Here is a 21,471-nt window from a genome sequence, read left to right as displayed (position 1 = left end):
CATTATTACATTCTCACAGGATGCGACAACATTTTACAGCATGACCACTTAGCCCATACATACAAAGATACATCACTTCACTACATAATACTCATTATTCACAGGGCAAACATCAAACCAATGCCCAATACCTAGCATGTTGAATGAAGTCCTGCGTTGAGGCAGTAGTAATCACGGTCCACATGATTCAAACTATGATTTGAGAGGAAGTCTCTCTGCTTTTTTGTTTGTCAGGGAAACCCCCTACTAATAGACATCCAGGGACATTGTTCTTTGGAGCATTGGTGTTATCCTTTGCTTTAGGTGGGTTAGAGCTCCTCTGTTGCAGGGGTGAAATTATATTTGCCAGGCCTACATGTATTATTTCAGGGTTCATCAAGTCAAGCAGTCTCATGTATGTTTATATTTATAAGTATTTTGGCGAGGGCAAGTCTAGCTAGAAATAGGTGGGTATTTCTTATGCTATTGATTTTGTTTTGAAAGTGGGGTGCAATATTGTTACTTATGTTTTATAGTATGTCAGTCCGGCATCATGGGGTGGAGGTTGTAACAAATGTTCCACAATATCTGTAGCAAATAGGTTCCTCCCATTAAGTTCCCCTGGATTTTTGCAATTTACTACCTAGTGTTAGGAGTTTATATGTGTGAATCTCACAGCTTGAGTCAGCGGCGTAACTAAACTTGAGGGAGCCCCCCTGTAAAGTACATTGAGAGGGCCCCTCCTCCCTGGCCTACACCATCTACCAGTTTTGCTGAGGGAGCCCCTTGGAGCTCGACCCCTCCAGCCCCCGCACCACAGGGGCTGCAGGGGCTTTTGTTATGCCACTGACTTGAGTCCCACACACACAGTAATTGGATTGAGAGTACTAACTACTGTTGTCTGCCTTTTAATATAAGGCATATGCTGCACAGCTAGTTTAAGAGGCTCTGGGCTGGTTACATATAAACACCTGTGCATACACATGAGCACATGGGCTGATTTTTTGTGTGTGACACTAACGTTTTGTGCATATTTAGCATGACGCAGAAGAGATTTAGACTTTGTGGTGTGAGTAGGAATTCCTATTGTAAGTCTGTAGTGCTTACTGAAGTTCTGCTGTGCTTACAGTGTATTACACATTATAGGGGGTATCTGTAGTAAAGTTCGATTTTGCTCCACTTAGGCTTACAGGGTCAGGTGAGGTATAAATCCTGGGTTAAACATGCCCCCAGGTGTAGCTGTACAGTGCCTAACATCTGATCTATACTTTTCATGGCACTTTAAAATTTGTGATATTTACCTGGCCCAGCTCATATTCAAGTTCCAGGCCTTTGTGCCTGTACTGAGCCAAATGTATTACTCCACTCCCCCGCTGAGGTAACAAAGGCCTCCCCACACAATAGAGCAGTTGACAGTGCTTGACCCATTTCCTGAGAAAGGAACTGGTGGGGAGGAAATCTGCATATGTTGATTAGCTTGTCACACTGCACCTAGGCTGTGATAGCTGAGGCCTACTGGAACAAAGGAGAAGGGACAAATCTTTGGAGCCAACACACTATGGGCTAAAATTTGAAGTTTTGGAGGGAAGGGATCAGGCAGATGTGTCATCCAGTGTTGAAGCTGAGGCTCTCGGGGAAGCTTTTTCCACATACAACTAGAATTTGCCATATTAGATTGTCCCAGAATGCTGTACAAGAGGGTTCGCACACAGAGTGATGTTGTGGCAACCTCCTTTCTTGTAGTGTTCGGTTCTTGAACTAATGTGTCCATTATGTGATTGCATGTATTAGAGTGGCTAGTTTTAGTTACAAACAGTAGAGCTAGCTTTGATTCCTTCAAGAGGACTCCCAAATGTTCAGAATGAATAATTGCAGATCTGGTGTTAATTAGACCACAGCTGATGATTCTTGACACACTTTATAGAATAAAATAGTGTGATGTTCAAATTCCCAGATGTATACCTTTTACCTATAGTCCTTGTTGATAGTTAATAAGAACACTGTAAAGGCAACCAAGCCTCCTTTGGAATCCTATAGTAAGATATTGCTGCTTCAATTAACATCATTAGAATGCAGGTTCTTGCTGCAGATACCTTTTTTTAATTGGACAGGTTCTTCTTCAGAAACAATATAGTATTATCTTATAAAAACTTCCTCCGCTCGCACTCTGCTGTGTATTTGCATATGCTTGTAGTGTACTGCCACTCCACTTTCCTCCTCCCTCACTTCCTTCATACTCAGAAAATTGCAGATTAGGTCGCTGGGTATCACACTAAATGCTTTATTTGTTGGCGGCTAATAGTTTCTAAAACTTGCAGAACAGCTGGCCTTCTAACCCATTCAGGCATCAAACATGCTAACCTTTTAACAAGCCTTTCTCAAACTAGCTTTGTAAAATGAGGCAAGCTACTGGTGCAGGATGACAGGACATTAGTCCCAGCATGTCATGGTTTGGTGTGTCACTTCTGCATGATGCACATGCATAAAATTGTAAGTAATGCCACTTTAACAATTCTGTTCAAATAATTCTGCTGGACTTAAAACTGAGTAACCTGAAAAAATGATTCTATAATTGAGAATTCTGGTGACACATTGGAGGAAAATTGTCTGCATAGAGTGGCAATGCATTTCTAATTAGGTCCCTGGGAATACACTCCTGAATTTGGAGAAATCATGAAATGTTATGTGGACAATTGAAGGTTAAGTGGACAATTTACTTTCTCTTGTGAAGCAGAACACCATCTTAGTATCCTTGGTCTCAGAATGTTAATTCTTAGTGCACACATATATCTCAATTTACATAGCAAAGAGTTATTCTGAAGCATTGATGTCAACACCTTCTTGAAATAAGCAAAAGACGTTTTGAGTTTGGAACTACTAAGTTTGAGGCTGTAGTAATTGTATTGTAATAATAGTTTAATTTTGGTGACTAAAGTCCTCAAATACCAAGAGTGGCCCAGGATCCAAAAGAAATCTGCATTTTCAATTAATTTTAGCATCCATACTAAAAAATATCTTGTAAGACGAGATTAAGTAAATCTACACTTGATCAAATCAATACAGAATTCATTGGTTAAAGGTAAAAGGTATTATAGCCGGTTCCTCATTTACTCTCTCACTTGTGCATGATACTAATAATGATTAGTCTAATTCTGCCTTTTCTGTAACTGTCCTCTTTGCCAGTACCTTCTGCACTCTATAGACATAGAACTGCCCACCTAAGCAAAGAGGTGCATACTAGATCATTGATTTTCTTTAGTAGTTTTAGCACTCATTTTAGACCGATATGACTTTAGATAAACACTGTATCGGGAAAGATGAAGATTAAATTTGGACACTTGGACATCATCTCTGTGACAGATGATAATGGCCTACTGTACCACGTTACGATGCTCAGTATTAAAATAAGTCTTTCTCACTTCACATAAAGGTGATGGACCCATACAATTACTGATGGACGTAAATTACTTGCCGTATACTGTGACACTTGTCTTTTGTAGCCTTGAGAAAGCCCCAGGTTGTAGAGCTATACAGGGGGTGAAATACGTGTCAGCTGCAGATAGAACTTCGATTTCAATACAAAACAAAACGTGTCATCCTAAATAACCGTTGCAAATAAAACGGGATTTGCAAAAACACAACAAAAAAATTCTGTTTTTATTTGATCAAGGGTAGATTTAATCTCTTCTTACAAGATTACTGACACTGAGGCAAAGTGGGTCCAAACCTTAAATAGTAATCTACCCCACCGCTTGAATTATGGGTATTACACAACAGGGGATGAATGTTAGACCTTGGAAGTTATTTTGCTAATAAAAATAAATTATCAATAATGAACATTTTTCTGAGATGCACGTTCTATTCTGTAGTATCATGTTTGAATTCTTGGGTTGTTGCTTTGAAAGTATGGCTCCTAGTGATGCCTAGTTTTTATTTCTAGACACTTCAGCTAAATAACCATAGGTACAATATTGGAACTGTAGACCCTGTATTGTAACTGCAGTTCTTTTCACAGGATGAAGGAAACATTGAAGAGATTCCTATCACTCACCATGTGAAAGAAGGATGTGAAAAGGCAGACCCTGCACAGTTCGAGCTACTCAAGGTCCTTGGTCAGGGATCGTTTGGAAAGGTAAAAATGGGGAAAGTGCGTTACTCCGATCTTTAATTTGGTGGTACCTGCAGTTTGTGACTCGTTAATTTTGTGGTAGAGAATTTTTTTATGGTGAATTGTGTGATCCCACTTTGTTTTGGTTTTATGTGTTGTTGAGCTTTCCATAAGAGGAGTTTTTAATGATTATGCACAGTTGTTAGAGGAATATTTTAAACCCGAAGGAATATAAATCTATTATCTTGAATAATATAATCAAATATGTATTGGGAGAATCTTGCTGTAGGATGTCGTCATAATCTACTAATTGACAATGTCATTATTTGACTTTGCTTAAAAAAGTATCATATGCTCTTTTCAATGTATACGTTATTGACATTATAAAGTAGCATCAGTACTTTGGTAAATATGCATTATTCTGGGTGGGGAGTGGAAAATATGTATTTTTAGTTAATGGTCAGGGACTTTGGTAACTAGAGGAAGTAGAAAATGTCTGCTCTGGCTGAGAATAGATCATTTGTGAGTAGTGTCTCCAATCAATGTGTGTCAGCTATACCCGTTGTGGTAAACCAATAAACCAGTGTGGGCTGGGGTGGACACCGTACATGTCACATGGTTTAGATAATGACTGATGTGGTGCAGACTGCAGGTGGACTGTAACTAGCTCCCAAGCATACCTTGATCCCTGCCCAAAAGCTGAAATAAGAGGAAATGATATTGCAGCACTGGTAAGGAAGAAGCCTATAAGGAAGAGATAAAAACTGCTAAACAGAGGGTCAAAATGAAGTTATGGCTTGGGGGAACCCAGAGAACTAAGAAGGTAAAAAAATATCAAAGATGAAGTGATGAGAAGGTCCAGTTTGAAGTGACATGTAAACAAAGGAGTCATAAAAGCCACAGGTGCCAGACAGCTTGGTTATGGTATAGGTCTTTGCGCTAACTGCTTCTACTGACCCCAAAAGGCTACTAGCTGTGGCTGGTTCTAGTGTGTCTGATGTAGCACAACTGATTTGTTTGGCTCTAGAAATGTTTGTCCTTTTTCTTGCTCTCTGCTTCTCCACTTACTGTTCTACACCTTCTCCAAGTTTGATGTCATCTGTGTCTTTCCTGCGTAGCTGTGTCTGGTGAACTCATTTTTGTTCTCTGGGATAAAACCCAGAGTTTCCTCCTTGAGGTTGTAATCCAAGAAGAAATGAGAAAGCCCTAATTCTAATTCTGTCATGTAGAGGTTGAGTAGAACTGCTGTTGTAACTCACATACTCACGAAATTAAAACATGTTTACCATTGTCCATTTTAATCCTCCTCATTGATTTTCAGGCTTGACTCAATGTTTGTTTTTTTGCGGTCCAAGTGTCTGTGAAGAATCTTTCTGTTTAACGTCTTTTCATCTTCAAAGCTAGATAAAGTTCACAAAAAGGCCTGTATGACTCTGAAGAGTTGCCAGAATGTTTCTTCTATATTTGATGATTCTAATCTGGTAACCCACAGGATCTTTTGGGTGGGGGGGGGCTACAGTTTATGTAAGATGCAATGATACTTTATTCATTTTTTCTAAATGAAGTTCAGTATCCTGAAGGACAATCAGACCTGATAACCTTGGTGTGATATTCTCCAAACATTTCGCCTTTACCTCTCCTATATTGCTGTATTTGTTTTTTTCAGTATTAGAAATGTGTGCATGTGCCGTCTCCTTCAAACTTATTAAAATTGGCCTGCACCTAATTGGCACATTTAATTCACTTGCAAGTCCCTAGTAAATGGTACTGCATGTACCCAGGGTCAGCAAATTAAATGCTACTACTTGGCCAGCTGTACTCCTTGTGCCACCCACAAAAGTAGCTTTTTAAAAAATTTCTCAGGCTTGCCACTGCAGCCTGTAGTGCAGTTTTGAACTGCCATTTCGTCCTGGCAAAATTAACCTTTTGCCAGGCCTAACTAAACCTTCTTTTATAAATACATATAATTAACCTTAGGGTTCATAGGGCAGGGTGCAATGTATTAAAAAAAAAAAAAAATAGGACATCGGGGTTTATGTTTTACATGTCCTAGCACAAAAAAAAAAAAAGTAGTTTTTCACTGTTCTAAGGCCGATCTCTCCTGTTGTCCAACTCTGGGCTACCTTATGACATTTAAAAAGTGATAACTTTGTTTTGGGAGCCGATTGAGTTATATTATTTACACTCAAATGAATTGTAATTTAAAATCATCTTAAATGGCAAAGTCAGATAGTAAGTTACAATTCTGATAATGCCACTATTAGAAAGTTGGCATTTTCATATCTTAGCCATTTGTGCTTTCTGCCAGTGTCCTAGGTCACATTACTGTGGATGGCTCTGCTGTTACGATCTGTGTATTCCATTCAGACTGTGACACAAAGGGGCCTGTAGGTGTGGACAGGACTGGCCATCTTGGCACGATGACTGGGAAGAGCTGCATTCAGCCCCACTTGCACTTCTAAGGACTCTACCTTTTATCCATAGGAATCTGATGCCAGTCCTCCCTGTCTTTTTGTCACCCCAGACTTCTTGAAATCTTAACAGGGGAAGGGAAGAACTCACCAGAACCAAATGTGGGGTAGCATAGGCAATCCCCCCACTTCAAAGGCTGGCACGAGGTATAGATATTGGACCTCCAGAGCCACTCATCAGAACACTCCTGGACCTGTGGACATTAAAGAAGGACTGCCTTGCTGTCTGAGAAGGAAGACTGGGCTTGCTTACTTTCATCCCAGGATAACCTGGGTGACTACAATAGTTAGTTGCCTGACCTCCTGTATAAGCTCCTGGGGCCTCACTGCAACTGCTCAGCTGACCTGCTGCAAATGGACCTGTCTGAACATGTTGAAGTGCTGCTGGCCTCTGCTAGAATATGTGTCTGCTGTTCCCTAAGAGGTGCTTCCCAGGTCCCTTACCCTTGACTGGCTTCAGCCTAAGCTCCTTTCAAGAAGAAAAGGTGAATTCTTGACGTTTGGGCTCTTTACGACCGCAAATAGACCCCTTCAGTCCGAAACTCGGCCACTTGCAGTGACCGCCAGAGTGAAGCTTCAGTGAGGACCTTCTCTTCATGCTTCAGCAACTGCCAGTGAGGACAGGCAATGTGAGATCAGCTCTTAAACTAGCATTTAACATGAACTTGAATACATGTTTATGCAGACACAAGTGTAAGCAGGACGTTAAAAAAAGAAAACATTTGCAAATGTAATTTGGAGTGTAAGTGCAAAACGTGAACAATGAATACATGTAAGCATATTTCAATTGAACATTAGTGCACACATGTAGAAATCTTTAACTTCTGCATTGGTTACATTTCATTAATACGTTTAAATATAATGTCAAATAGGAGTATATGGTTATGCATTTGTGACTTGTAAAGGATGTAGTCTAAATTGCGCTACTCCAGTTTCTGACTTTCTTTGGTTAAAGTTCCAAAAACGTCAATATTGCTTTCTCTTTTATTTAGGTTTTTTTAGTACGCAAGATAATCGGCCCTGACGCAGAACAGTTTTATGCAATGAAAGTATTAAAAAAAGCGTCTTTAAAAGGTATGAATTTTAGCAGGTTTTATATTGCCGCATGCTTTTCTGTATCATATTTGAAAATAAAGTACCCACTTGCCAGGCCTAAACCTTCCCTTTTTCTACATGTAAGGTACTTCTAAGGTAGGCCCCAGGTAGCCCCTTGGGCAGGGTGCAAAGTATGTTAAAGGTAAAACGTACTTATGTGTTTTACATGTCCTGACAGTGAAATACTGCCAAGTTCTGTTTTCACTGTTCCAAGGCCAATCTCTCTCATAGGTTAATATGGGGGCTGCCTTTAAAAGTTATCACAGTGCATATTCCCTTTGGGAGCAGATGGAAATATGGACTTTAGGGTCTCTAAGCTCACAATTCAAAAATATTTTTTTTAGAAATGTTTGTTCTTAGATTGTGTATTTGAAAATGCCACTTTTAGAAAGCAGGCATTTTCTTGCTTAAACCATTCTGTGACTCTGTGTGTTGTGTGGATTCCCCGTCTGGGTCAGTTTGACAGTTGGGCTGCTTGCACCTCTCTCTAGATAGTGACACAAAGAGGGCTGGGGTATTGCCTGCATATCCTGATGAGCCATCTGTGCTGAAAGGGAAGGGAGGGGTGACCATTCATACCTAGCTGCGCTGTGCCTGCCCTCTCACAATGCAGTCTCCAACCTCCTGGTGTGTGGCTGTGGCCTGGCCTGGGTGAAAACAGATCTCACAGACACTTGAGACTTTACTTTGAAGTAGGCCTACTTCAAAGGCAGGAAGGGGTTTAGGAAGAACACTCAAGCCCCTGAAAAATCAGATTACTTCAAGGAACCTCTGCCTGGGGAAGAGCTGGCGAGCTGAGAAGAAGTGCTACCCTGGCCTGTGACTGTGCTGGGCTATCTTGCAGTGGCTGCTCCTGCCTGTGCAAGGGGACAGAGACTGGACTTTGTTGCATTCCTGCTTGAGAAATGACTCCAAGGGCTTGGAGTAGAGCCTCACCTCCTGTTTTGAAGCCTCAGGGACAGCAAATGATTCACCAACTAGACCTGAGTCTACTTGCTGTGGAGTCTAGCTTGCCAGAGGGTGCAATTCCAGTTCCTGGACCCCTGGTAGTAAATTCCTGGAGAAACAAACAGTCTGGCAACGCAAGACGACACCGTGCGACTTCGCAAAGGACGCCACTGCCTGGAACCGTGACTCTGCTTGCCCTGAGGCCGTAGAACTCAAGGAGTGAGAACCCGATGACCCAGTGAACTGACGCCGCTACCCCGGAATTGTGACGCTGCCTGCCCCGAGGCCTTGGACCTCGTAGAAATCCGACGACCCTGTGGGCCTCACGTCGCTGCAACCGCTGATCCTGCACGATTTCGCTGACACCGGAGTGTCGTAAGTCCAATGTCAGTGATTATCCGATGCCATCATAGCGCCTGCAGCCCTTTGACGTGATCGTGACCCCGTGAGGTTGCCCCAAAGCATCGTAAACCCGCCGGATGTTGCATCTACTGGAACCAAGGCACCGACTTCACATCCAACGCCGCCTCACCTCCACTGCCCTGTAGAGAGGGCCCGATGTCGTTGCGCGACGCTGCAGTCCTTCTGCCCCGTGGCACTGGAACCGCCACCGCATCGGACCCAGCAAAGCCACTCTCCCCTACTCCATGCACCGGCCTGTTTTCTACTTGTTCAGTCGACCGACTCCGTGAACGGCGCTATTGGCGTCTTCGTGTAGGGAACAACACCATTACGACGCTGCATTTTACCTGTTTGCAGTGTTTTTACCTCAAATCACTGTTTTCTTGCTTCTAGGTGCTAAATTTTTATTTTTAACAGTATTTTGAGGATTTTGGTCTTGATTATTTAGATAAAATATTTACTATTTTTCTAAACCTGTGTTGTCATTTTGTAGTGGTTCACTGTAATACTGTGTGTTGGTACAAATACTTAACATATTGTCTCTGTATTAAGCCTGCCTGCTTGTGCCAAGCTACCAAGGCGTGAGTGGGGGTTAACTGAGGGCAATTCTCCTTTACCCTGACTAGAGTGAGGGCCCTTGCTTGAACACGGGGTAACCTGACTGCCAACCAAAGTCCCCTCAGCTCTATATAAACAGTAGCAGGACTAGGAGTGCACACAGTGATGTTTTTCCAGTTCCTGGATGCATACAAGAAGGCCTGTTCTAGTAAAACAGCACCAAAAACTATTATTAAACCTTCAAAATATTAGTTGTTGCACAGGATCATCATGAATTGCGAGATGCTTCAATTCTCAGTGTGAATCATGTTTTCACTTAACTCACAGTTTCAGTGAGCATCCTACAAATTTCCTATTTACAGTGCATGTTTTCGCTAACATACCACTTATATTTATGTTCACAAAAATAGTACCGTTTTATTTTCAGAAGGTCACCAACATGCATAATGGAGTGCCAGGTGAATAGCTCCTTATTTTTTTATTCAGAAACCCTACTGCCCCCGTTTATGAGTAGCACATTGCAGGGGTGTCAAACAACAGAGCCAGAATCACAGGTTCTGGAGGGATAAACTGCCCCCGCACTGCGAAGTTACTCATTTTTCTTGCCGGAATGGAGAGTAGCATATGGGATCTTGATTTACAGGACCCATTCCCATTTGTCCAGATTCTGCCCTTGTTTCTGCGCAGTTTCCTCTTGCGTTGAGCAGGAGGAGTCTAAGGGCCTGATTACAACTTTGGAGGACGGTGTTAAACCGTCCCAAAAGTGGAGGATATACCACCTACCGTATTACGAGTCCATTATATCCTATGGAACTCGTAATACGGTAGGTGGTATATCTGCCACTTTTGGGACGGTTTAACACCGTCCTCCAAAGTTGTAATCAGGCCCTAAGTGTGTAAATACTAAGAATAAAACTGAGATGCGGATTCGCATCTGGCGGGTGGTATCTTCCACTGAGATAGCGCTTCACTCGACGCATAATTGGCGTCTTTGAGGAAACTGCTCTCCTGATCTTCACAAAATAGCTGCAAAATCTCGAGAATGATTTCGGATATGCTTAAGAAAATGAGTCAAATTGGTTGGAGTTGATTTTGGCCTTATGGATTGCAGAATTATGTTATGCAGTCGGTTTGAAAGTGTGTAGCATACATTACATTCGAGGGAACGTTACTTAAATGCAAGGGGAATTCATGACCCTGCTGGGTTCTAGCGAGCATCCCGGCTGATTTGTAAGAGCCTGACTTCTGCAGCATCTTTGATTTTAAACAACTCGCTCCTCTTCCTCCTTGATACCTTGATAAGTATACGTATGTAAATTAATTCAAAATAAAATCCTGTTCCGTCAGATGTACTAACTTGTATGACGTATTCTTACACAGTAATATAAGCATTCATTTTTTTTTAAATATGAATTCCCTTTTTGTTACATTTTGTTTTTTAACACTGTTTTTAATTATTGTTTTTAGTTCGAGATCGAGTTCGCACAAAGATGGAACGGGATATTCTTGTAGAAGTAAATCACCCTTTTATCGTCAAATTGCACTATGGTTAGTTTTTAAAATGTTAATAACTGTTTTTCTATGGAATGTTGACACAAATCATCATTTTGATACAATGAAAGCAATATTAATCCTACTCCTAGAAAAAATGCTATTCTTAACACGCTGTGGTTCACTATGTCTTGGTTTTGCTTTTCTTTCTTTAGTACCGATTACCTTTATTGAAAACACGTTATGATTTGCAATTTAAATATCATTATCTTTCAAATCGGTATGACGGTCCAATTAGAGCACTATGTAATAACACTTTTTAAACAGTGGGCTAAATGTGACACCAGTCATTGTATGTGCATGCTAAAAAAATCAATAACTCTTAGAAATCTTGTATTTGCTCGAAATACATTTTTTGTAATGAATGTAATTGTTGGTTTTAATTTTACTGCTTTGATTAAGTCTCACCACCTGCAAACTGTTCACATCACGATTGAACACCATCAAAAGATGTTTACAGTTGAACGTGCAAAACATGCCTTCAGCTACATTATGCATCGACTCAGAACTTCTCGACTGTATAAAAAGACAAGGTTATGACAATCTGTCTTGGGTGTTTCTTTAGAACAGGAATACATGGAGTAAATATTACGTTTAGAAGCTAAGGTCTATATTTACACTTTTTGTGACACAAAATACTAACTCGTATTTATGAGGCCTCATAAATCCACTTTGCATAGCTTTGAATGACCTCATAAATACGGAGTGAGTGAAGGCTGCGCAAATTGCTGTGTGGCCTTACTCTGCGATAGGGAGGCGTTTCATGGGTGTTGCTGTGGGTGTTTCCACGCAACACTAATGAATTCTGACGCATCCCCAACATATTTACAAGATCTTGTAAACCTGGGGATGTGCCAAAAACTTACGCCTCCCATGGGAGGCATAACAAGGAGCAATATTATTATTTCTTGTTATTTCCGCTTTCTCTGTGTGCTGCTTTCTGCAGTACACATTGAAAGAGGAAAACGCCTTGCAGGATTGTTTTTGTGCAGGCAGGTACCCCTTCCTTCCCCAGACACAAACCTGCATGCAATGCAGGCACCCTTGCACTATGGTGAAGGGTTCCTGCGTTGGCACTAGGCTACTGAAATGGCGCCAGCGCAGGGGGAAATCAAATCAAATCATTAACATTTATAAAGCGCGCTACTCACCCGTGCGGGTCTCAAGGCGCTAGGGGAAAGAGGGGGTTACTGCTGCTCGAAAAGCCAGGTCTTTAGGAGTCTCCGGAAAGCGGAGTGGTCCTGGGTGGTCCTGAGGCTGGTGGGGAGGGAGTTCCAGGTCCTGGCCGCCAGGAAGGAGAAAGATCTCCCACCCCCTGTGGAGCGGCGGATGCGAGGGACGGAAGCGAGGCCAGAGGAACGGAGGAGGCGGGTGGGGACGTAGAAGCTGAGGTGTCGGTTGAGGTATTCCGGTCCCTTGTCGTGGAGGGCTTTGTGTGCGTGGGTGAGAAGTCGAAAGGTGATCCTTTTGCTGACTGGGAGCCAATGCAGGTGTCTCAGGTGTGCGGAGATGTGGCTGTTGCGGGGTACGTCGAGGATGAGGCGGGCCGAGGCGTTTTGAATGCGTTGCAGGCGATTTTGGAGTTTGGCTGTGGTTCCAGCGTAGAGGGTGTTGCCGTAGTCCAGGCGGCTCGTGACGAGGGCGTGGGTCATGGTTTTTCTAGTGTCGGCGGGGATCCAGCGGAAGATCTTGCGGAGGATGCGGAGGGTGAGGAAGCAGGCGGAGGACACGGCGTTGACTTGCTTGGTCATGGTGAGAAGAGGGTCCAAGATGAAGCCGAGGTTGCGGGCGTGGTCTGCGGGGGCCGGTGCGGTGCCGAGGGCCGTGGGCCACCAGGAGTCGTCCCAGGCGGACCGGGTGTTGCCGAGGATGAGGACTTCCGTTTTTTCAGAGTTCAGCTTTAGGCGGCTGAGCCTCATCCAGTCTGCGACGTCCTTCATACCCTCTTGTAGGTTGGTCTTGGCGCTGGCGGGGTCCTTAGTGAGGGAGAGTATAAGTTGGGTGTCGTCGGCGTAGGAGGTGATGATGATGTCGTGCTTGCGTACGATGTTGGCGAGGGGGCTCATGTAGACATTGAAGAGTGTCGGGCTGAGTGATGAGCCTTGGGGTACGCCGCAGATGATCTCGGTGGGTACTGAGCGAAACGGAGGGAGGTAAACTCTTTGGGAACGGTTTGAGAGGAAGGAGGCGATCCATTCCAGGGCCTGGCCTTGGATACCGGTGGAGCGGAGGCGGTTGATTAGGGTGCGGTGACAGACGGTGTCGAAGGCAGCCGAAAGGTCGAGGAGAATGAGGGCGACTGTTTCACCATTGTCCATCAGGGTTCTGATGTCGTCTGTGACTGAGATGAGGGCGGTTTCCGTGCTGTGGTTGGTTCGGAATCCGGTTTGTGAAGGGTCGAGCAGGTTGTTGTTTTCCAGGAAGGTGGTCAGCTGTTTGTTGACGGTCTTCTCTATTACCTTGGCTGGGAAAGGCAGGAGAGAGATGGGGCGGAAGTTTTTCAGGTCGCTCGGGTCAGCCGTAGGTTTCTTTAGTAGGGCGTTGACTTCGGCGTGTTTCCAGCATTCGGGGAAGGTAGCAGAAGAAGAAAAAGAAGAGTTGATGACGGCCTGGAGGTGCGGGGCGATGATGTCGTCGGCTTTGTTAAAGATGAAGTGAGGGCAGGGGTCCGAAGGGGCGCCGGAGTGGATAGAGTTCATGGTGGATTTGGTTTCTTCAGTGTTGATGTGGGTCCAGTTGTTGAGGGTGATGGTCGGGGTGCGGGTTCGGTGGTGTTTGGTTGGGTCTGGTGTCCGAAGCTGTCGTGGAGGTCGCTGATCTTGCGGTGGAAGAAGGTGGCGAGGGATTCGCACAAATCCTGTGAGGGCGTGACAGCGTTGGCATTGGGGTTGGAGAACTCCTTGACGATGCTGAAGAGTTCTCTGCTGTTGTGGCTGTTTTTGTCCGGTCTGTCGGTGAAAAAGTTCCTTTTAGCAGCGCGGATCAGGTGGTGGTGTTCGCGGGTAGCGTTCTTGAGGGCGGTCATGTTGTCAGCGGTGTGGTCCTTGCGCCAGGCCTTCTCGAGAGCGCGACAAGTTTTCTTTGATTCTTTGAGGGTGTCAGAGAACCAGAGAGGTTTTTTGGTGTTGGTCTGTCGATGCGTGCGTTTGAGGGGAGCAAGGTTGTCTGCGCAGTTGGAGATCCAGTTTGTGAGGCTGAGGGCTGCGTCGTTGGGGTCGGTGGTAAGGGTGGGTTGGTTGGCGGCGAGTGCGGAGAAGAGTTGCTCTTCGGGGATCTTGTTCCACTGTCGACGAGGGATGGGTTGAGTGCGGAGGTGGCGGGTCTTGCGTCGGAATGTGAAGTGGACACAGCTGTGGTCGGTCCAGTGTAGAGCAGAGGTGTGCCTGAAGAAGATGTGTTTGCTGGCAGAGAAGATAGGGTCAAGCGTGTGTCCGGCGATGTGGGTGGCGGTGTTCACCAGTTGTTTGAGGCCGAGGTTGGCGAGGTTGTCGAGCAGGGTGGTGGTGTTGGGGTCGTTGTTTTGTTCCAGATGTGAGGCAGGGCAATGCAGCAAACTATTTTGCTGCTCTGCCCTGTGCCACAAAACCGTAGATATGCCCGTAGGTTTACTCTTTCACTCAGTTTCTTATTGGATTTATCTGAAAAGGCCCCATCCAGATAAAGAATAGGTTATTATAAGCTGAATTAGTGCAGTGGGAAATCCAGACCATCATTATTTGTTATATTTTTATTTTATTTAATTTACAGTATATATAAAGAACAAACTATCATCTTACTGGTATCCTGGCGCTGAGAGCTTTCATCTGAGCATACCACCTTTAAAAGTGAACACATGGACCACATAGTCACTTATGGAGGAGCCAGGTCTTCAACGCCTTCCTAAAGTGCAGTAGATCAGTTGGTGATCTGAGAGTGACTGGTAACTTGTTCCGAACTGGGCTGTTTTAACCATAAAGGTTTGACTGCCTTGTCTGGTCTTACGGAAACGGTTTACCCATAGATGGTTCTTTGACACTGAACGGAGGCATCTCCCCGGAGTATATCTCTTTAGGGTCCTTTTTAAGGGCCCGTGCCCTGAAGGTCTTTGAAGACGATACACATAGACTTAAACACTAACCTTTGTTTCAGAGATAGCTAGTGTAGTTCCTTCATTGCATCAGATGCAGATGACCTACAAGGTCTGTTTAATGCCTGTTTGGCAGCTGAATCTTGGGCTGTGTACAGTCTATTGATAAAATAGTTCTGTGCTCCCAATAACAGCAAGTTACAGTAATCTAGCCTGGTCAGAATAAAGCTGTGGACTATATGAGATTTAGCTTGAGCTGGCAGCAGTGGAAAAAGCTTCCTGAGACTGCGCAGAAGTGCGAAGCAGGTCTCTGCTACTTCGTTGACATGATAGTTTTGCATAAAAAATCAACCCCAGGGTTGCAGACTGCATCCAGAAGAAGCAGCTCTTGCTCAGTTGGGAGTGACCATAAGTTAGAAGAGAGTGTCATGTGAACTTTGTATGCAGAACGGAGGAATTCCGTTTTTTCCCGTTAAATTCGAGGGAATTTGTGTTTAACCAGTTAACAATGTCTGTCACACAGCTTCCTTCATTTTGGTGCAAGATGATGTCCTCTTCAGTGCTTCTGTATGTTTCTTGGGAGAGTGAATACAAAACCTAAACTGGTTCCATAATCTTCTTTGTAAAACCATTTAAAGGTCAGCCACACCTGTTTAGGTATGTCTGGTACTTCAAACATTAATTTTATAGTGGCATTACGTAATGCATTTCATTTTCTGACTGTGCAGCGCAGGCTATGCTAGCCTAGGTTTCGGATCACTTTATAACTATAAAAGAGTAATTCTTTGAATATGAACAGATCTCTACATACTTATGTAGCTTAAGTGTCACCCGTGAGGGCTGTTGCTTACAGATTTGCGCAGTGGTAACAGTTAATCAATAAATATTGACCCAAAGAATAGACCAGATTATTGCGAGGGTCCGAATATCCCAGAGTCTACATTTTTAGCCTTGTGATAGAAAGGCAACAAATACAGAATTTCACAACATGCCAGTGCACAATTTTATCTCAGACGACCCCTGATAGGGCAAAATGTCTTAGGATGTCAGCAGTACTACTCATCAATAACTCTCCAGCAATCCTGTTTTGATCAAAAGTGTGGGTGGATACCCTGCAACATCTGTTTCTTTGGGGAATAATTCTCTGATGAAGCATGATGCTTACTGTAGGTGAGTCGTTTCCATCGTGTTTTTTAACAAACCACATATAGAGGCATACCATTCACATAAAATGACTGTTTGAGGTCCCTTCTGGTTTTCATGATAATTTTAACTGGGGGCAGAGTGGCAGTACTTCATTGGATCCTCTGTGCAGTTCCATCGATTATCCAATATCAAGCAAACAAAAGAGGTATCCATGCTAACTTACACTTAGAAGAGGGAGAGGGAAAGCCTTTGTTTCCCAGGGCTACTGTAGCCAGACTGGCTTAAACCCAGTGGAAGGGAAACCATTTTGGAGTGGACACAGGGAAGGGAACTGTGTTTCCCTGGTCACACTTATGGGTGAAAAAAACGGCTTTGCACAAGGGAACAAGAGTTCCGCCATTTTGGATCTGAGGAATAAAGTGCACTGTGGGATTGTTTGTAGAAGGCAGATAGCAACACTGGAAAAGTGGGAAGGACTACTTTTAAGAATTCATACCCCATTTTTTGAAGGAGGGACCAGGAGTCCCTCTTACACCCCTACTGACTAGCTAGTGCACACCATAAGTATGGTACTCCAAAGAACACTCCTCAGAACACTTGCTGGACCTGTGGAAGATCAGAAGAGGATTGGACCCTGCTTGCTGTAACCTGAGAGGAACCCTGAAGGACTGGACTGGACTGGACTGGACGTGCTCCCTGTTGTAACTAGGATACAACACGTGGGCTCAAAGGGTCAGTTGACTGACAACCTTAGTTTCTACAGGAACAGAGCAAGCTACAAGATGCCTTTTCCTGCTGGATTGAGCCTTGTCCCCTATAACTTCTCTGAGGCCCTGTGATCCTTAAAACTGACCCAAGGGAGCTGCTTCATAAACCCTGAAATGTTGGGACTTTAAAAAGTTTTAGTTTTTGCCCTTCCAAAAGCACGTAGCCTCAGCGGAACCTGCAGCAAAGGTTTCTAATTTCTGAGCCATTTTGATAGGTACAGCTTCAGGCTTGATGGAGTGGAGAGTTTACATTTTTACAATTTTCATGTTCTCTGTGGGCTTATCAGGGACTCCCTCACGGGTGGGCCCCCCTCTCCATCCCTTAAACTCTTTGTCCCAACTTCATCCTTGATACCTAGACAGGCATTTATTGTTTAATAGGTCTCTAGCTCAAACACTACACATATGAGCTTTGCTCCAGAAATGAACTGCGTGCACCTGCTTTGATCTTAACACAAACTGACTCTCTACTCATTCTTACCCTTCCTTCAGTCCCAGTTGTACTGTGGGTCTTCCTATCTTCCTCATTATCCCCTTTACTGCACCTCTCAAGCTTCGCTCTCTTTGAGGCAATCTCACCTCTTTCAGGACCCAACTTAGCTGACGCTCTTCTTTTCACATTAGTTCTCTCTCTCTTAGCCATACTCCACAGCAGACTCACCAACGTTCCCCATTGGTGACCACGGTGACTGAGCATACCTTGGTTTGTCCCCGAAATTCTTTATTGACTCATGCACTGACTAAAGCTTGTTAACTGCTTTGCTACAGCTGCTCCTCCACTGGCACTGAGAGTATTCAAGTACAGGCTAAAGTGGGTAATAGAAATTCGACCTGCACTGTTCACTCTGCACACTCCATGTGAGAATAATCAGTGATCTTCTGTGGTGTTTGTTGCAGGATGCCTTGAGCCTCTCCAGGTTTTCCCACTGTTTATGGTACCTCGGCTGCAACCAAGAAGCAATAGAGTCAGTGCTCTGCCTCAAGCAGTCATCTTACCTGTATCACCTTGAATGGTTTTAATAAATCCAACTTTTATGAAGTAGGTTGCTACCACTTCAAAGTGGCTGCATGGATATCTTTTAATAAAAAGTGTAAAAGTATATGCACAGGGGTGTAGTTTCAGGGAGGGTGTTTGAGGTGTTACATCGCCCTAACGAATGTAATTTCTGATGAACAGTTGGATACAGGTGCTTTCTGTCAGGTATGGTGAGCTGTTTGTCAGATTTCACCTGGGATTTTTGCCTGCACACACTGACAAAAACACACTCTCATTTAATTAAGGTTCTTCTCTTTTAGGTTTGCTTTTGATCCCTGGGTGTCCACAAATGAATAGTTGCCCTGAAAAAAACATGAAAGGTCAGGGTATTCACACTTGTTTCTTCTCTACAACTGACTTATTTAAGCTAACTATCCCAAGATTTCTCAAAACCACATGAGAAATTGTAAATCACTTGTTCCACTTTGGTGTCTCAGTAAATGAAAACACATTTTTACTAGTTATGGCCTTGAGGATAAAACAGTGGAAAAAACCTTTCTTTTCTGTGACCTTTTCCGAACATATTGAAACTGATCAGATCCTTTTGCTCCAGGAGCCTCACAGCACAACTTAATGGCTGCGGAGTGCCTGAGATCTGGTGGCCTGAAGACTTCAATCTGTGTCCTGATAAGTTAGTATCAGGTTCTTACCTCAGAGGCAGCAGCCTTGCAAGTGAATATACTGCAGGTACCCCCTCACAGTCTTTGACAACAAGGCCAGTGGTGCAGCCCATGTGGAATTGCCCATACAGCCCTTTGTCTGCATTCTTGGATGTCTACAAAGGGAGTGCTGTGTTGGCCGAGCACTTTCATTGTTTTTGGGACTTGGCTTTCAAGAGTTCCTGTGAGCATGCATAATGTTACAGGAAACAGGGCAGAAGTAGGTCAATCCCAAATCATGCCATTGGTCAATTTGGTCCCTCTAATGTGGTGTCTGGGGCAGACTTCCTGTGCTGTTGTCCATTTCCTATGTTGAATTTTTCCTTCTGTATCACTAGACTACAGGAAGCCTCAGTTTAGAGGCTCTGTCAGCATTGAGTGTCTGCTTCAAATACAAACATGTTATATCAATTGAACCTCCTGCCACTGTTTCTAAAAAGTGTAGTTTAGGATAATATATATTAAAACATATGGTAATACCCAAGTACCATTTAGACTAGGGTTTATTCTGGTAGGATTTATTTTCATTGGATTACATAGTGACTGTTTATTCATAAAATCACCCTGTTGAAGCAACTAAACAGTGATTGTGAATATTGTTTAATTCAATCACTGGAACTTCACGAAGATTGCCATGTAACTGCATAGAGGAACTTAGCTGTTGGTGAAGTAAGCATTTATGGATTGATCTGGTGTGAGCAGCAGCATTCCTGTTTCTCCCTTAGGAATGTCTTCCCAGTTCTGTCGGGTACATATTTTTTGTACATTTGTATATACAAGTATGGAATCATCTGTTCACAGGTTTCAATTTTTTGTATTTATGCATTGTCTCTACGGACCTTGTGAATAAAGCACATCATAAACACCCAAACTAACACCTTCTTCTCTGTAGAGTTAACATTGCTTGCAACAGTGGTCTTAACTTCACAGAGATCATGGATCTATGCTACCTGAATCACGCTCAGTGACAGAAGAACAGATTTTGTCATTAAGCAAGACATTTTCAACTTGAGCACAACTTGTCATATCTGGGTGGCACCACGATCGTCTCTTTTTGACATCAGAGACACAGGTTGAACCTGAGGTGCATTTTTTTTTTCTCACAAAACACTATTGACTTTCTGTAGTATAACCGTGAAATCACCCTTGTGGTTTTCAAGCCTTTGATGTAATATTTCGAGCACAGCAAATATTTCTTTGTTGCCAAAAGACAAACCATTGCAGGTCTAGAAAACAGTATGTTGTGAATTTGCAAGAGGACATGATTCCTAACAGCTTGTTCCTTTCTTGCCCTGAAGACGTCCCACTAGCATGTGGATGAAATGCGTTGACTATTGTTTCTTGAACTGGAATTACAAAGAAACTATTGCCAGTATTGTGGATTGTCTGTAATGAAGGGTATACTCAAAATGAGGGTTATTTTGTGTGCAACTCGATCTTTATGAAATTTGTATTTGCTTCAAACAAAGTCTGTTGATAGCTCATGGTCATTCTTTTCTTTTTAAATACTTATTTCAAAGCTTTTAAGTCACTGCTGCAGGGATAACAATACAACATATAACTTTACAGTTGTGCCACTGAAGTCGCAAGAAGTATACTTTGTGCCAGTAGAAATAACCATTTTTAGATGTAACGATCTATCCGAAATTGGTCAAGAGCTCGCATCATAGATCTACCACATCCGAAATACTACCAGATGAGCCACACGTCTCACACAGTCTTGATCTGCGTAACAGTTCAAATATAGTTGCTAGTTCTTTTCATGCACCTTTAACCCTTTTCATTGTTAGAACCCTTCAGAGGACCACGGGTAGTACAGAGGTTACTGTGCCCAACCGTGGTTGTTGAGAACTTTCACTCCTGATGTCCTGGGGTCCCACCTTCTATGGATTCTGAGCAACTGGCCCAAGTACCCCTGGTGTACTTGACTTTGAGTGTTAGCTGTGAATGAGCAGTCAAAGGCTCCCTCAGGTGGGTGGTGAGTATAAGGCAAAAGAACACGACTCATGACTCGAGGGGCACACATTGTGAACAATAAATCTATAATACAGTCCAGTACTTGCTTCTATTAGAAAAAGAAGTATTATATTTCAAACTCAACACAGGCAAAGGAATAAAGATCTTTTTATTTCCATTTTGTTGTAAATAGGTAATTATCAATGCGCAAACATCATTGCTCAGGACCCTGTTTGCAGACAGGATAAAAAATACAAATAAGAGAAAAAAGGTTTTCCTTGGTGATTACACATGAACATTCAATGCACATCTATCCATTACTTGTAATTAGTAGTGAGAGGAAAGGTGAAAAAGAGACAAGGTAGCGTCAGCAATAATGGCAATCAAGTGTTATATACAGGAGTACGGAAAAGATGTCAAATGCACATCTTATTAAAGAATCAAATGTGCCAGTTTACAATAAAAGAAAACATAACCCTTTTCTGGAACAATAAACAAAAGAAGGTAATAGGGATGGAACAGGGAAAGGGAGCAGGGGGGCAGGGGTGGAATGAAACGCTGCACTCGTTCTTGAGGCAGGATTGTACACCATTAGTGTCTCCAATCCTGAAATGACGTATTAAATCAGGGAGGAGGCTGAGCAGCCTGCGCCTTCTCATGGGACTTATCCAGGAGGGCTTCCCAGAGATCGGATATAGGCTATTTGCAGAGTCATTTTAATTCTTCCCT

At 43.3% G+C, this 21,471-nt stretch overlaps 1 protein-coding gene across 1 annotated transcript in view; it reads left to right on the top strand.

Moving 5' to 3' along the window:
• The window catches only part of RPS6KA6 (ribosomal protein S6 kinase A6), a 322,514-nt gene that overhangs the window by 96,627 nt on the left and 204,416 nt on the right, over positions 1-21,471 (top strand). The window contains exons 3-5 of the mRNA XM_069212593.1: positions 3,995-4,111; positions 7,551-7,632; positions 11,029-11,109. Of these exons, the coding sequence (XP_069068694.1) occupies positions 3,995-4,111; positions 7,551-7,632; positions 11,029-11,109 (280 nt within the window). The remainder of the gene's footprint in view (positions 1-3,994; positions 4,112-7,550; positions 7,633-11,028; positions 11,110-21,471) is intronic.

The sequence above is a fragment of the Pleurodeles waltl genome, chromosome 2_1 (assembly GCF_031143425.1).
Source record: "Pleurodeles waltl isolate 20211129_DDA chromosome 2_1, aPleWal1.hap1.20221129, whole genome shotgun sequence".
Lineage (NCBI taxonomy): Eukaryota > Metazoa > Chordata > Amphibia > Caudata > Salamandridae > Pleurodeles > Pleurodeles waltl.
This window is presented reverse-complemented; position numbering and strand designations above follow the sequence as displayed.